The sequence below is a fragment of the Tiliqua scincoides genome, chromosome 1, assembly GCF_035046505.1.
Source record: "Tiliqua scincoides isolate rTilSci1 chromosome 1, rTilSci1.hap2, whole genome shotgun sequence".
NCBI lineage: Eukaryota > Metazoa > Chordata > Lepidosauria > Squamata > Scincidae > Tiliqua > Tiliqua scincoides.
This window is the reverse complement of record NC_089821.1, coordinates 16174344-16188396: the sequence shown is the minus strand read 5'-3', so window position 1 is coordinate 16188396 and position 14053 is coordinate 16174344. Positions and strand designations below refer to the sequence as shown.

Here is a 14053-nt window from a genome sequence, read left to right as displayed (position 1 = left end):
CTTGCAGAATGGGTGGAGTTTACACCTTATGAGGTAGGATTCCTAAAATATGGAGCTTTTATTCGTCCTGAAGATTTTGGAAGCCAGTTTTTTATGGGGCACCTGATGAAGAAACTCCCAGAATCGAGGATCTGCTTTATGCAAGGTGATTTTTTTTTTTAATATCTGGGTGGAAAGTCACATTGATACGAATACAGGTAACGACGCACCCGGTAGTTCAGACAGAATCTAAAGTGCTTGAAAACATCTGCTTTGTTGAAATAATGATGAATATTCTGTTTCCAAAATGTTTCCACTAGCTGTGTCTTTTGGATTCATTGTGGTCTGATGCCATAAGAATATAAGAAGAGCCCCGCTGGATCAGGCCAAAGGCCCATCTAGTCCAGCTTCCTGTATCTCACAGTGGCCCACCAAATGCCCCAGGGAGCACATGAGACAACCGACACAATCTGCGCCCCCGTGCCCACCCCTGCATATGGCAATCAAAGGCAGCCTGCCTCTAAAACCAAGAGCTTGCACATACCTACTATGACTTGTAACCCGTAATGAACTTCTCCTTCAGATATTTGTCCAATCCCCTCTTAAAGGCATCTAGGAAAGATGCCATAACTACTTCTTGTGGCAAAGAGTTCCACAAACTGGGTAAAGAAATATTTTCTTCTATCTGTCCTAACTCTCCCAACACTCAACTTTCGTGGATGTCCGCTGGTTCTGGTGTTATGTGAGAGGGAAGAGAGTGTCTCTCTATCTACTCTGTCCATCCCCTGCATGATTTGGTATGTCTCAGTCATGTCCCCCCTCAGGCGCCTCTTTTCTAGACTGAAGAGGCCCAAACACTGTAGCCTCATAGGGAAGGTTTTCCTTCATAGGGAAAGGTGTTCCTCATAGGGAAGGTGCCCCAACCCAGTAATCATTTTGGTTGCTCTCTTTTGCACCTTTTCCATCTCCACTATATCCTTTTTGAGATGTGGCGACCAGAACTGGACACAATACTCCAGGGGTGGCCTTACCATTGATTTGTACAATGGCATTACAATATTAGCTGTCTTATTCTCAATGCCTTTCCTAATGATCCTAAACATGGAATTAGCCCTCTTCACTACCACTGCACATTGGGTCGACACTTTCATTGAGCTGTCCACAAGCATCCCAAGATTTCTCTGTCACAGACAGCTCAGAACCCATTAGCCTATATGTAAAGTTTTGATTCTTTGCCCCAATGTGCATGACTTTACACTTATTTTCACTGAAACTCATCTGCCATTTTGCTGCCCATCCTGCCAGTTTGGAGAGATCCTTCTGGAGCTCTTCACAATCTCTTCTGGTCTTCACCACTCAGAAAAGTTTGGTGTCATCTGCAAACAAAGCCACCTCACTGCTTAGCCCTGTTTCCGGGTCATTTATGAAGAGGTTGAAAAGCACTGGTCCCAGGATAGATCCTTGGGGCATTCCGCTTTCCACCTTTCTCCATTGTGAAAACTGCCCATTGACACCCACTCTCTGATTCCTGGACCTCAACCAGTTCCTAATTCAGGCGAGGACCTGCCCTCTAATTCCAGGACCTGCTCTCTAATTTAGGTGAAAGCACCAAAGGGTCAGCTGCTAAATTTATGATAACTTGTAGCTTATTTTGATTTTATTTTGATTCATGTACATCAAAACAGCCCAGATTTTGAAGGATATCTAATTAATTATTTTAAATACAATGATATAATAACAAGTTTAGAATGGCTGGCCAGCAAAGAAGGAATCAGAGGAGCAGATGTACTGAAAGATGAAAAGGAGTTTGAAATAGGGTACATTTGCCACATCATAGTATCAAATGTCACCATTTAATCCAAAAATAAGACTGTCAAGGTAAATAAAATACTCTTCAGGTTCTGTTGATGAGAGTGAACTAGGTTTTTAACTTTGCAGGACAATTCTTTAGAATTAAATTAGCTAAGGGTGAGATCCTATCCACACTTATATGGGAGTAAGGCCTACTAAAACAGTGGGACTTAGTTCTGAGCAGTATGCTTTGGATTCTGCTACAAGAAAATGAAAACTCAAGCTCGAAACAATAATGCTAAGTAGCTTCAGCTGCCTTTGTGTAGAGTTTAACAGCCATTTCATGGCGTGATACGAGAACATATTGTGAAACAGCTTTCTTGATGTGCATCTTATTTGTTTATGTTGATGTGATGTTGATAAGTTGATGTGCAACTTACTGAAAAGCTGATGGATTGATTGGCACAGAAACAAAATTTCAAGAGAACACAAACAGTTTCTTCCTGGAACAGATGGTTCTGCACAGGGCAAGCCCATGACCTTGAGGCACTTGAAGGGACGAATGCCAGATGCAGGGGAGGGCACCAGGATGCAAGTTGTGGTGCTTGTTGAAGCACTTGGTGGGCCACTGTGAGATACAGGAACCTCACCCCAGCACTGTCTGTTCTAGTGGCTGTCTGCTGGTATTCCTTTGCATATTTTTAGATTGTGAGCCCTTTTGGGACAGGGAGCCATTTGGTTATTTGATTTTTCTCTGTAAACCGCTTTGTGAACTTTTAGTTGAAAAGCGGTATATAAATACTGTTAATAATAATTAATAACAGGAAGCTGGACTAGATGGGCCTTTGGCCTGATCCAGTGAGAACATAAGTGAGAGAGGAAGTATCCAATATTCTACCCCACCATTGTCATCTCCTCCACTTTCTCTTCTGCTCTGCCCCTCCTTTCTTTCCCAATGCACGGAATGGCAGGAGCAATGGAGTTGAGTTGGCAGGCAGAGGTGGGTATCCTCTGCCAAGCTGTTGCCTGAGCCAATGACTTGAGTTAGCTTCATAGGGGGGGGCCAGTCCTGGTTCTGCCTCACAGATTGGGAAAGGCAGTTCTTCACTGAGTTGTAAATAGAACACTGAAAGTTGTCCAAGAAGCAACTGGTAGGTCTCTGAGGAAACATCAACCATAAATCAGGATGTTGATGGTTGGGAGAGGTGAGCTCAAGAAATAAGCTCCAAAACTGCTGGCTTGAGGTCTGAGAGTACCCAGTCTTGAAGCAGGTGGTGGCAAAGGCTAATGTAGCTCACCAGCCACAGCTTTGCCAAATTTCATTGTCACAGGACTCCTTGGGAGGATGGTACAACATAGTTTTACAGCAGTGGTTTCAACCTTTTGGAGCTCATGGACCACCGAGGCAAAAATTGGAATCATCATGGACCACATGCAACTCCCCACTTTCTGTACACAAAAAATGCAATTAAATGTGGAAGTCCATGAGGGAGTGCTCTGCAAGATGCTGGAAGTGGTCAAAGGCAATTTGTTTTTTTCTGAGAACTTGCAGACCAGCTATGGTTGCAGGCTATTTGTTGGGAACCACAGTTTAACAGGATTTGCTGGAGCAAATACTACTTGTCCTTTCAAACTCGAGGACAAGAATAAAAGGGTAAATGTTTCCATTTCATTCATCTCTTCCTTTCATAGGGATGTGGAGTAGCGTGCTTTCCAAGAATCTGCTGGATGCTTGGCATGCAACTGACAATTCAGAAGACTTCTGGAACAGATGGACCCAAGATGCTGTCACTGAAATTGGTAACTCACATTACACTTTTTAGATGCTTTCAGGTGGAATCAAATTCAGTCTGTATTTGGCTGACCTCTCATCTCCTGGGAAGGTTTAATGGTGCACTTTGAAGTGCATGCACTTATTTGAATTGAAACTGTTGAGTACGCAGAAGCGCCGCTGCTCCAGTGACCCAAGGTCAGGCAGTTACTCCCGGAAAATAATGAGGCGCAGACATGGCAGTGCTCCACCACCAGATGTCCTTTTACTTGAAGTATGTACAATATGTACAGTGCTAAGACAGCACAGCTAAGCAAACAGCAAAGATAGAACTTTCCACAATCTCCAATTGCCAACTCCACTGACGTGGCTTCCCACAGACACTCCACTTAACATCTCCCACACAGCAGCACATACAGGCTCAAATATATACTGGCACTAGCCAATGGGAAGCAGGCTACGATCTGGTGACAGTATGACTCACAGTCTTGTGACTTGGTATTGCTGGCTATTGCATCATCTCTGCTATGCCCTGTTGCATCAGCCAATCCCATGATGCAACAGGGCCACTTTGCATGTATTCAGCCAAGACATCAGGGCCTGGCCTTGCCCTATCCAGCCTGTAAATTTCTATAGGCCTGGGGCATATATCGCAACAGAAACTGTAGAACACGTATTGATTTTATTTGCAAGACTACCTGGATCTTTGCCACAAGGGTCTAACCTGGATGATACTTCACATATCGAAGGGTGTGAGAATGTACCTTTCCTCTAACAGACTTGTCCTGCCTCTGAGGCCACCAGACATCCACGCATGGACAGCATATGTACACATGTATGTATAATATGTGTAGGCCTGTATAGCATGTGCCAAAATGTTTAGGTCTGGAATGCCCCAATTAAAATCCAGGAATCATCTCTGTGATCTAAGTCTGTGCATGTTGGATTTTATGTCCATACATTGTTGAAACCTTGCATCCATGTAGATATCCAGATAGGGCTGGCATTAAAATTTTAGAGAAGTGAAATGTGAAAAAAAATTAATGTGTTAAGCTCCTCCAAAGGAGAAACATGAGAATTTACAAGGGAACCCAAATGAGTGTCTTTAAAACAGTGAAATTGCACATCCTGAGAACTTTAAAGATAGAAGAAGTCTAAATTCCCCCCTACTATTAAAATATTTCCACTAATTCGTTGTTGATGATGTTGTCGTGCTACTTCTCAACAACAACAACAAAAATTCACAAAGTTTTCTGCAAAGTTTTAATGAATATTTAGCCCTTTATGGGTGCAATCCTAAAGTGGACTTCGGCCGGCCCAAGTCCCTTGGGCTGGGCCAGGAGGGTCGCAAACATGCTGTAAAGCACGTTTGCGCCTCCATGGGAGGAAGCCGTGTTGGCACATCTAGATACGCCGATGTGCGGAGGCTGGCAGAAGCTGCCATGGCGGCTTCCTCACAGCCGTTTGTGTTGGCGCACCCACACTGACACATGCATTTAAAGGTAGGCATGGGGGGAGGCGTTTCTGGGCGGGGGAGGGCAGGTGATGGGTGGCCCAAGGGGTCAATTAAACTTTAGATTAATTGCTTTTGTGTTTCTTCAGAAGAAGTACCTGAATTGCCAGAAAGATCCTATGAGATACCAACCCAAATGTTCACTCCTTCTGGAAACCTCTCCAACGCTTTACGGGATATTTTAACCGACCGTCCAGCTGTATCAAAGTACTACAACTTCTTAAAAGGCTTGCAAATGAACAACGAATATGGACAAAATGAACGGTTTTTGAAATGGAAAGGTATATTAGTAGCATTGGTTCTCTTCAATTCAGGAATTCTATCACCTTTTCCTTTTGTCCTGTTGTCCCAATGAAAATGCCCTGGGCCTGAAGTAGTTGTCAAGTACCAGGAGGGAAATCCTCGTTGATACCATGGGGAGTTTCTCTCCAGGACTAATAGAAACTTTGCTGTTTGCCATTTTTGTTGGGAATATGGTACAAAAATAAATGGCTAAATAGATGGGCCAATCATGTTCCCCCTTCCCAAAACATTCCACTTAAGCTTTAGAACAGGGGTGTGAAAGATAAGGCCTGTGGGCCAGATGTGGCCCCTGGAAGCTCCTTTTCTGGCCCTCAGGTTCTCTCAGCGCCACCATCAGCTGTTCTCAGCTTCTGAGCCTGTGTTGAGGTACCACTATTGAAAGAGCGACCTGCATGATAATTGGGCTCCTCTATACCTTGAAAATCTAATCAAGATTTGCATATTTTCTCTTCTGTCATTTGCAACTGAGTTCCTAAGTGAGAAAAAAGTGCTTGTTTCTGGTAATGACCTGCTTAATGACATTCACTTCTGACTTAATGACATCACTTTTAGCAGGAATTGTGAATGCAGTTTGACCCCCTGTGTGAAACAAGATTGTCAGCCCTGCTTTAGACACATACTGTATTCAAGGCCTATTTAACATAACATGCTGTTCAGTTCTAACAAACTCTGGTTTTGATAGATCATATTATTCTGCTGCCCAGCTGCCAAAGCTATTACTTCTGCATCTTGTGAGTCTCCTGCAGTCCTGACAGTGATTCTTCTTCTTCTTCTTTTTTAATCCGTGCATTATTTTTTCAGACACTACTCTTGATGATTCCCCTAACCGACTGAGAGAGACTGCAGACCACCTGGAACTTGTGGATTCAGCATTTTTCTTTGATACCAGTTGCCCACCACTTATGAGACCAGAGAGGAAAGTAGATGTCATTCTTCACTTCAATTATACTGGAGGATCACAAACCAAGGTTGGGAAGGTGTTCTTTAAAAAATATATATTAATTTTCGAAATATAAGTCATATACAAACTATAATAATGATGGTGTGTGTGCCCTTGCTCTTTCTCCATATTTTACATCCATCCTTCCAGTCATCTTACAGGAGTAGGCATTGCAGAAATTCTTGCAACCTACATTTTTGTACAAGAGTTAAAATATCCTCAGCAAAATTGCTTTCATCATTTCCAGTCATGGATGCGATTGGATTGTTTTAAAGATGTAAAAGTATTGAATAAGGCAAGCTGATTTTAGTGCATTTAAATTAAAAAATCAGTCTTTAGGTGTAAAGGGGTTTTTAATTGAGTATACTTCATTTGAATTGAAAACAAAATCAAGATTTCGAAAGTCAGATTTGAAAGTATGTTTTAATTTCAGCGCTAGAAATCAGTGTGCTTAGGACAAATTAGTATGCTGGTTTGCATCCTGCTACAGTTGCTTGACTTAGGTCGCAGTCCTAACCAACTTTCCAGCATTGACATAAGGGCAATGCAACTCCAAGGTAAGGGAACAAATGTTGTCTTACCTTGAGGAGGCTTCCATGACTACCCCCTAACTGCAGGATACAGCACATGCCCCACTGGCACAGCTATGCCAGTGCTGGAAAGTTGGTTAGGTTTGCGCCCAAAGGTGCTTAATGCAATTTAAAATTAATCACTGCTTGTGAGGAAATTAATACACTGTCTTGTGTATTTTCTGTTTCTGCTAACACTGTTTCATCTTACCACCCCTAGCCTCTGGAGCAGGCTTCCAGATACTTCTCAGAGCAAGGAATTCCTTATCCCAAGACTATACTAAGTGATGATGAAAAGAAATGTCTGAAAGAGTGCTATGTATTTGAAGATGAGCACAACCCAGAAGCTCCTATTGTGATCTATTTTCCCCTAGTAAATGACACCTTCCAAAGATACCTTGCACCCGGTGAGTTAATGGCAGCCAATATAGAATACAACTCAGTACGTTGATGGCAGGGGTTTGACCCTAAACATGTTTGGAACCTCTAGGTGCCTGTTCCTGCTTTCGGTGGTGTCCCTTCTCCTCCTAGACCCCCTTTTGCCACATGCCATCTTGTTATCTAAGGTGGAATATGAATAAATAAATTGAAGCTAACATGCTACAGAGGGCAATGCAGAACCCATCCATTCAGATGCACATGATTTTGAAGTGATCCGATCTTCTGAATCTGTGCCTTGAAAATATAGAATAATTTGTTTATACATTTGGTATGTGTGTCACTTGGAGATCAGAATGGAGTTTTAAGAATCCTTGCAAGAATCCTAAAGTTTTTAGTCAAGTTGTAATCTGAGAGGGAGTGAGCGGTCCAAGGCCACCAAATGTGCTTTGTACCTGGCGGCCAACTACTTAGGACTGAAATGGTGCTGCTTCCATTTCCAATGTGCCATTCAATGCACACAGTTATCCTGGGCTTGAATATGACGTTGTCCATCACTTCCTTTCTTTCTGCAGGCATTGAACGCAGTGCGTCTGAAATGTCAATGGGCAATGTCGATATCTCTGGTGTCTTTTCACCATATTCCACCAGACAAGTCTCACTGCCGGAGGAGGATTTCAACAAGCTGTTGAACCTAACCAACTACAATGTCCAGAATAACGCTAGCACAATTGTTCGTGTTTTGCACAAGGCAGTAGAATTGAAAAGACGTGCTCAGGCATCTCAGGCTTCCTCCTGAACTTTGTTTCCTAAAAGGAGAAAAATATGTATGTAGGGAAGAGGGGCTAAAAGAATTCTAATTACCTGCTCAAATGATAAATGGATTAAGGAACCAAATCTATTTGAACTCGAGCTAACAAAGGTCACTCCTGATTCTCTATATTCACTGTAGCCCCGGCATCGAGAATGCATTCTAGAAGGAGGAGCGTCTGTACATTGGAACCAATAACACTTTTGGATCAAAACATCTCTCTCTCCTCCCATGACTGTCATTTGTTCAGTGTCTGATGATCTGATTCTGAATGTTGGATTCAGAGTCATTTATATGTGGAGTTCTAATGCGCTTGCTCTTGTACTTCAGGTTATGTTATTTAAACATAATATTCAATAAAATGGAATATGTTCTGGCCAAGTTATTATTCTTGCAATTTTTTTCTCTCTGGTTTCATCTTTAAAATGTTCTCAGACTTTCACTTGGGTATTAATAAAATTGAAGTGTGATTCTCAATGTATTACAGTGGGTCCTCATTATCCATGGATTCAGGATCCAAGGATTCAACCCACCATGGGTTCTGATCCCGCAATGGGAGGACTCATAGAGGACCTCCTAGACTCGACTGGACATGGCCTCCCCGCATCTCAGAATGCCCTCCTGAGACTTTTAAGAGGGACTTTTGGTTTTCATGCACCGCTTTCCTGCAACTCAGAAGACTTCCCAGACATGACTTTTGGACGCATCCAGGAAGTCCTATTTGGATCAGCAGCCCCGCACGCCAGGGAGCTCTGGATTGGGCTGTCAGGCTCTAACTGGTTTCTAGGGCTTTGCATGAAACAAGTGTTATTTCTGCTACTGAAAGTGGAGTCAGGCTTCTGGATTACATTAGCCTTCAGAACATTGTTGCTGAGTAAATGAGGGCCTTCTGTCCAATCAGGAAGCACCTAAATTGTCCAGAGGAATGCTGCGTGAAATGTCATGTTGCAGAATTCCCTACAGGGGTGCTACTCATGCATCTTTTGAGCAAGCATTAATACTAAGAGAGCACAAAGCTCAGGCATCATTAAAAAGCCATTTCCCTCCTTTTTTTCCTTCTTACTCTTCCCCAGGTAGAATAGAATTTTCCAAAGGTAGCTGCAGGTGAGGCTGATGTCCACTGAACATCTTGCCATTGAATCTAAATAAGCCTGCTTGGACAAACTCCCTGAAGCCTAGAGGTGCCTCTGCCATGTGAGACTTCATGTAGCCACACCCTTGTGTTTGCTGTAGCAGCTGCAGGAAGTAACACTCTCACCGTGCCCTAGGCATCTACCATCCCACCCTCTTTTTCACAGGCAAAAGTAGTATAAGAGGGATGGGAGAATCCACTTAGGGACATTAGCCAGGCAGAGATGCTTACACCAGAATGGAAAAAAGCCTTGGTTAATCCAATTAGAGACGCAGAGGTTTATCTAATTCTAGGATCTGCTTTTAGAATTATACATCTGTGAAGCATTATGTGATCACACCTTTGCTTCATGGAAAAATAGCTATTCAGTCTGGATATTGGCAGGAAGAAGGCAAGGCCATTCCCAGAATCTAATCAGCATCTGTTAAACTAGCAGCATAACAATGGAAGAAAAGGTGAAGATATTGAGGGCTTCTGCCTGAGGCGTTCTTCTTTTACATGTCCACATTCTTGCAAATGCTTCTAACAGACAAGGACAAGGGAGAAAATCAATTTTAGGCCTTTGAAAACAGAGTCACGGACCAATTATATTGAGTTGTGCTGGCGCAGTGGCAGCTACGCCAGCACTGGGCGTTGTAAAAGCACTCCCCCCCCCGGAAGTAAGCAGCACTGGAAGGAAGGCCTATGCCATCCCTCTGATGCGGAATCCTGAGCTACGACTGGTGGAGCAGATAAGAGCTGCTCTGTGCAGTGCAGGGGTGGAGAGGAGGTGTAGCATTGAGGGAGGGCAAAACAGGGGGTGAATCAGGCCCAGGGTGGCAGTGGAGGCTTCCACCATTTTCTAACCCCCATCAACACCCTACATGGGGCTTCTTGGACCTGCGCCAGCAATTTTACTGGCGTAGATCCTCATAGCCCCATTGGGCAGGCTGGAGCTCAACACTTGGATCCACGCTAGTGATATTTCTCGCACCTTGTGTTGGGCTTTCAGGATGCAGCAGTAGCTGTGGTGGCTGTTGTCCCCACCTCGGGTCTCAACCACCACCCCCACCCCTTTTCTACCCTCTCCCACTCCCTGCTGCCCAGGAAAGATCCTATCTGCTCTGGTAAGCTCTGTGCGCCTTACAGCACATTTGCAACACCACACATGTCCATTCTGCTGGTATTAGGCAGCATAGGATTGCACCGTAACGTAAACGAGAAAAATGTTTCTGAAAGTATTTAGATACACCAGAAGAAGCAAGTCTGCCAGGGAGGCAGTTAACAGCCCAATCCTACCCGCACTTTCTTGGGAGTAAGTCCCAGTGACTCTAAGGGGACTTACTTCTGAGTAGACATGCCTAGGATTGGGCTGTCAGTCATTAGATGACAAAGAATAAAAGGGAAGCTTAAAGAAGACGTGGAGACTGGAGACAAGCTGAACAAATTTGTTGCATCTCTTTTCACCACTGAAGATGTAGGGCAGATAATACTGGTAATTGAACCAACTTCTCAAGGATGGGTCTGTTAAACAGAAGTGTTGATGAACAAGGAACTAGATTGTTCCGTGAGTGAGGTACTCGAGTGTTACCATGCTCTAAAAATTACCAGATCACTGGGCCAGAAGGCATCCACCTCAGAGTTTTCAAGGAATTCAGATGTGATCTTGCTGTTCTTCCAACAAAAATAATGTAGTTAGTCCTTTAAATCAACCTTCATGCCAGAGGACTGAAAGGTAACACTGAAATTTTAAAAAGGATCCAGGGTGAATCTGGGAAATTACAGGCCAGGCAGCTCAATGTCTGTTGTAGGTAAGCTGGGGGGAAATTTAATTAAAGATACAGTTATTAAGCACCTTGAAGAAATGTGCTTTCCCCGGGGCAAGCCCGGCTATGGGGCTTCTCAAGTCTGCCCAGCTATTTTGCCGGCACAGACTTGAGAGGGCCTTCCAGCAATGTTGGTCTCCTGCACTGTTCCTCCCCCTCCAATGCACCCCCCACCCCAAGGCCCTCACCACTGCCTGGAGCTCTTACCTAGCTTCAGGTGGCATCGACCAGCGCTGGACTCATGCGCCAACTGGTGCTGGGCCGGAGCTGACTCCTCAATGGGTGTCAAGGACGTGCCTTATGGCATGTTTGCACCGGCGCTGACCCTGTTAGGATTGAGCCTTCTTGGTAGCAGTGCAAGTACTGTGGAATTCCCTTCCCTTTGAGTTGAGAACAGCTCCTTCATTGCTAACCTTCTGGCAAGGTTAGAAGAATTTTTTATTTCAGAAAGCCTTTGATGACTGGTAGAGGGTATGATGGCTGCTTTTATAGTAATTAATTGTTTTTTAACTGATGGTTTTTATCGCTGCTGCTGTTTCGTTTTTATTCTCTGTTTTATAGTTCTATTTGTATTTTACATTTTTAATGTATATCTTATTTATTTTAATTGCTCTTAGCCTTACTGGGTGCCCTCCACACCTCCTGCTTCCTCCTAGTGATCCCATCAACTATGCCACTGAATACCAATTGCTGGAAAGCAACAGGAGAAGAAGGCTAGTGTTGTCAATCCACCATGGTTGGCAACCTTCAGTCTCGAAAGACTATGGTATAAGCCTACAGCACCCGGTATTCCCAGGCGGTCTCCCATCCAAGTGCTAACCAGGCCTGACCCTGCTTAGCTTCCAAGATCAGACGAGATCAGGCATGTGCAGGGTAACAGTTGTCAATCCTTGCTTCTTGTTTCCACTGAATCATCAGGTTAGCTGCTACTGGAGAAGAGGAACTCTTGGTCTGATCCAGGAAGGACCTTCCTATGTTGTCAATACCAAAGAGAAAGGCTGATGTAGAAGTACCCATACAACTGCTGTAGTCAACTGGTACAGTCCAGCAAGATATGCACCATTTTATCCTGCTTTGCACATAGTTCAGTTCTCAGATGTGAACGTGATTCCAAATGGCAAAATTAAAACCTTGTTCAGTTATAATTATCAGCAAAAGATAGCTGTTGCAATAGGCAGCACCCACACAAACCAGTCCAAGATAACCAATTGCCACAAGAAACTAATTTGAACTTTTAATTACTTGGGATTCTGATTATAAATAGTAAACAAGTGAAAAAATAATTTACTATTTGTGGGAGACAATTTCTTATTTCAAGGGATTACTCAAATATACAAAGGTCAGGATATTGTCGTAGTATTTTAAGCGTCTGGTCTGAACTAGACAGGATGCTACACGTTTCAACATCTCTTTTTTACCCCTCTAAAAGCGCCAGCTGAATCAGGACCATAGTGCAGGTGGAGGAGATCTTGACTCCTTGGAATGTCATTTTTTTCCTGCCAAAAATTCCCCCTGAAGAGGCTGTTTAGCCCCAAAGGTACAGCAAATGGCACCCTAGTAGGTAAAAAGCCAATAGAAAAATTGCTAAAGTGAAAATTCAAGTTCCCCTCCACCGTCTTCACGGTCTGGATCCAGCCTGCTGTTTTGAATGGAGAAAGAAAACTGCAGGAGTGAATTATGTGTCTAATTTCTTGTCTAGGTTGGTCACCTGAAATAATTCAGAAGACTGCTTTGCTTCAACAGTGCCCCTGAGGAAGTGTCCACTCTGAAGATGCTGGAACTACAAGAAGTTTCAGTAAACCCTGGATGTGTTCTTTTTTTTTTTTTTTCCAGGCTCTGCAATGAAGAAAAAGAAAAAAAATATTTCCTTACCCAGCATGTAATTAGTCTGTTAAACTTCTTGCCACGGGATGTTGTGATAGCACCTGGCCTGGATTTAAAAAGGGATCTGGGCAGATTTATGGAGGAAAAATCCATCACAGGTTACAAGCCATTATGGGTATACACAACCTCCTGGTTTTAGAAGTAGGCAACCTCAGAACGCCAGATGCAAGGAAGGGCACCAGGATGCAGATCTCTTGTTGTCTTGTGAGCTCCCTGAGGCATCTGGTGGGCCATTGTGAGATACAAGAAGCTGGACTAGATGGGCCTTTGGCCTGATCCAGCAGGGCTTTTATGTTTATATGAAGCACCAGGTGTCCTCCCTTCATTCCTTTTTGTCTACAGCCACCACCCAAGAAAACAAGTCCTTTCTCTTCCTCCAGGGCTCAGTGAAACTTTACTTCAAGCTGTGGCTCCACTCCTGTGAGATATTGTGGCCCAACAGGTTGATGCATGCTGGATTGGTGTTCAGGTTTTGGAGATTTCCTTGACACCTCCCAGGCAGTTGTTTCCCCTTGTATTTTGCCTCAGTTTCAGTAGTGGGAGGACTCTGCTAGGTGTTTGCCTGCCTTCCCTTTAGGGCTTTTTTGCTGGTGCTATTTCCTTACCACTGCCTTACCAGATACACAGATGGGATCCAGATGCCTTCTTTCCAGCACAAACATTCACTCTGCCTCCCTAGAGTTCCATCTCCCCCTTCTTTTATTAAATTTCTTTCCCTGTCTATTTGCTTATCGTTGGGGATACATAAAGGACTGATCATGAATCTTCTGGGAGTTATTCAACAAATAGCAGAGTGTACGAGAGAGAGGCTACCTCTGACTAGGATCCTGATTTCTGCCAAAAATCTCTGGGGAATGTAGTCTAAAACCGACGCTTCCCTTGCCTCTGGGGATACTTCTGACACAATCCTATACTGGTTGTGTGTTTACTGTGCTGTAAAACACATTGTGACTGTGTGCCTTCAGGAAGTACCAGCAGGAAGGCCAGAGACTTCCCACTGGTGCCAGCATAAGGAGCGGCACCCATCAGATTCGGTATGTTCTGTGCTGTACATTACACCCGAAATTATATTTCGGGTGGGGAAAGGGCGAGGGAGGGAGGGGTGTTATGTGGCAAGGGGAGGGAAGTGACAGGGGGTTGGCTGATTGGGCCTGGGAGGGGATGGAATCAGCTGTGT

At 43.9% G+C, this 14053-nt stretch overlaps 1 protein-coding gene across 1 annotated transcript in view; it reads left to right on the top strand.

The window, feature by feature from the left end:
- The window catches only part of LOC136641571 (cytosolic phospholipase A2 epsilon-like), a 65676-nt gene extending 57633 nt beyond the window's left edge, over positions 1-8043 (top strand). Inside the window, exons 14-19 of the mRNA XM_066617517.1 lie at positions 8-145; positions 3463-3570; positions 5144-5335; positions 6159-6325; positions 7087-7273; positions 7820-8043. Coding sequence (XP_066473614.1) covers positions 8-145; positions 3463-3570; positions 5144-5335; positions 6159-6325; positions 7087-7273; positions 7820-8043 — 1016 coding nt within the window. The remainder of the gene's footprint in view (positions 1-7; positions 146-3462; positions 3571-5143; positions 5336-6158; positions 6326-7086; positions 7274-7819) is intronic.
- Positions 8044-14053: the final 6010 nt, after the last annotated feature.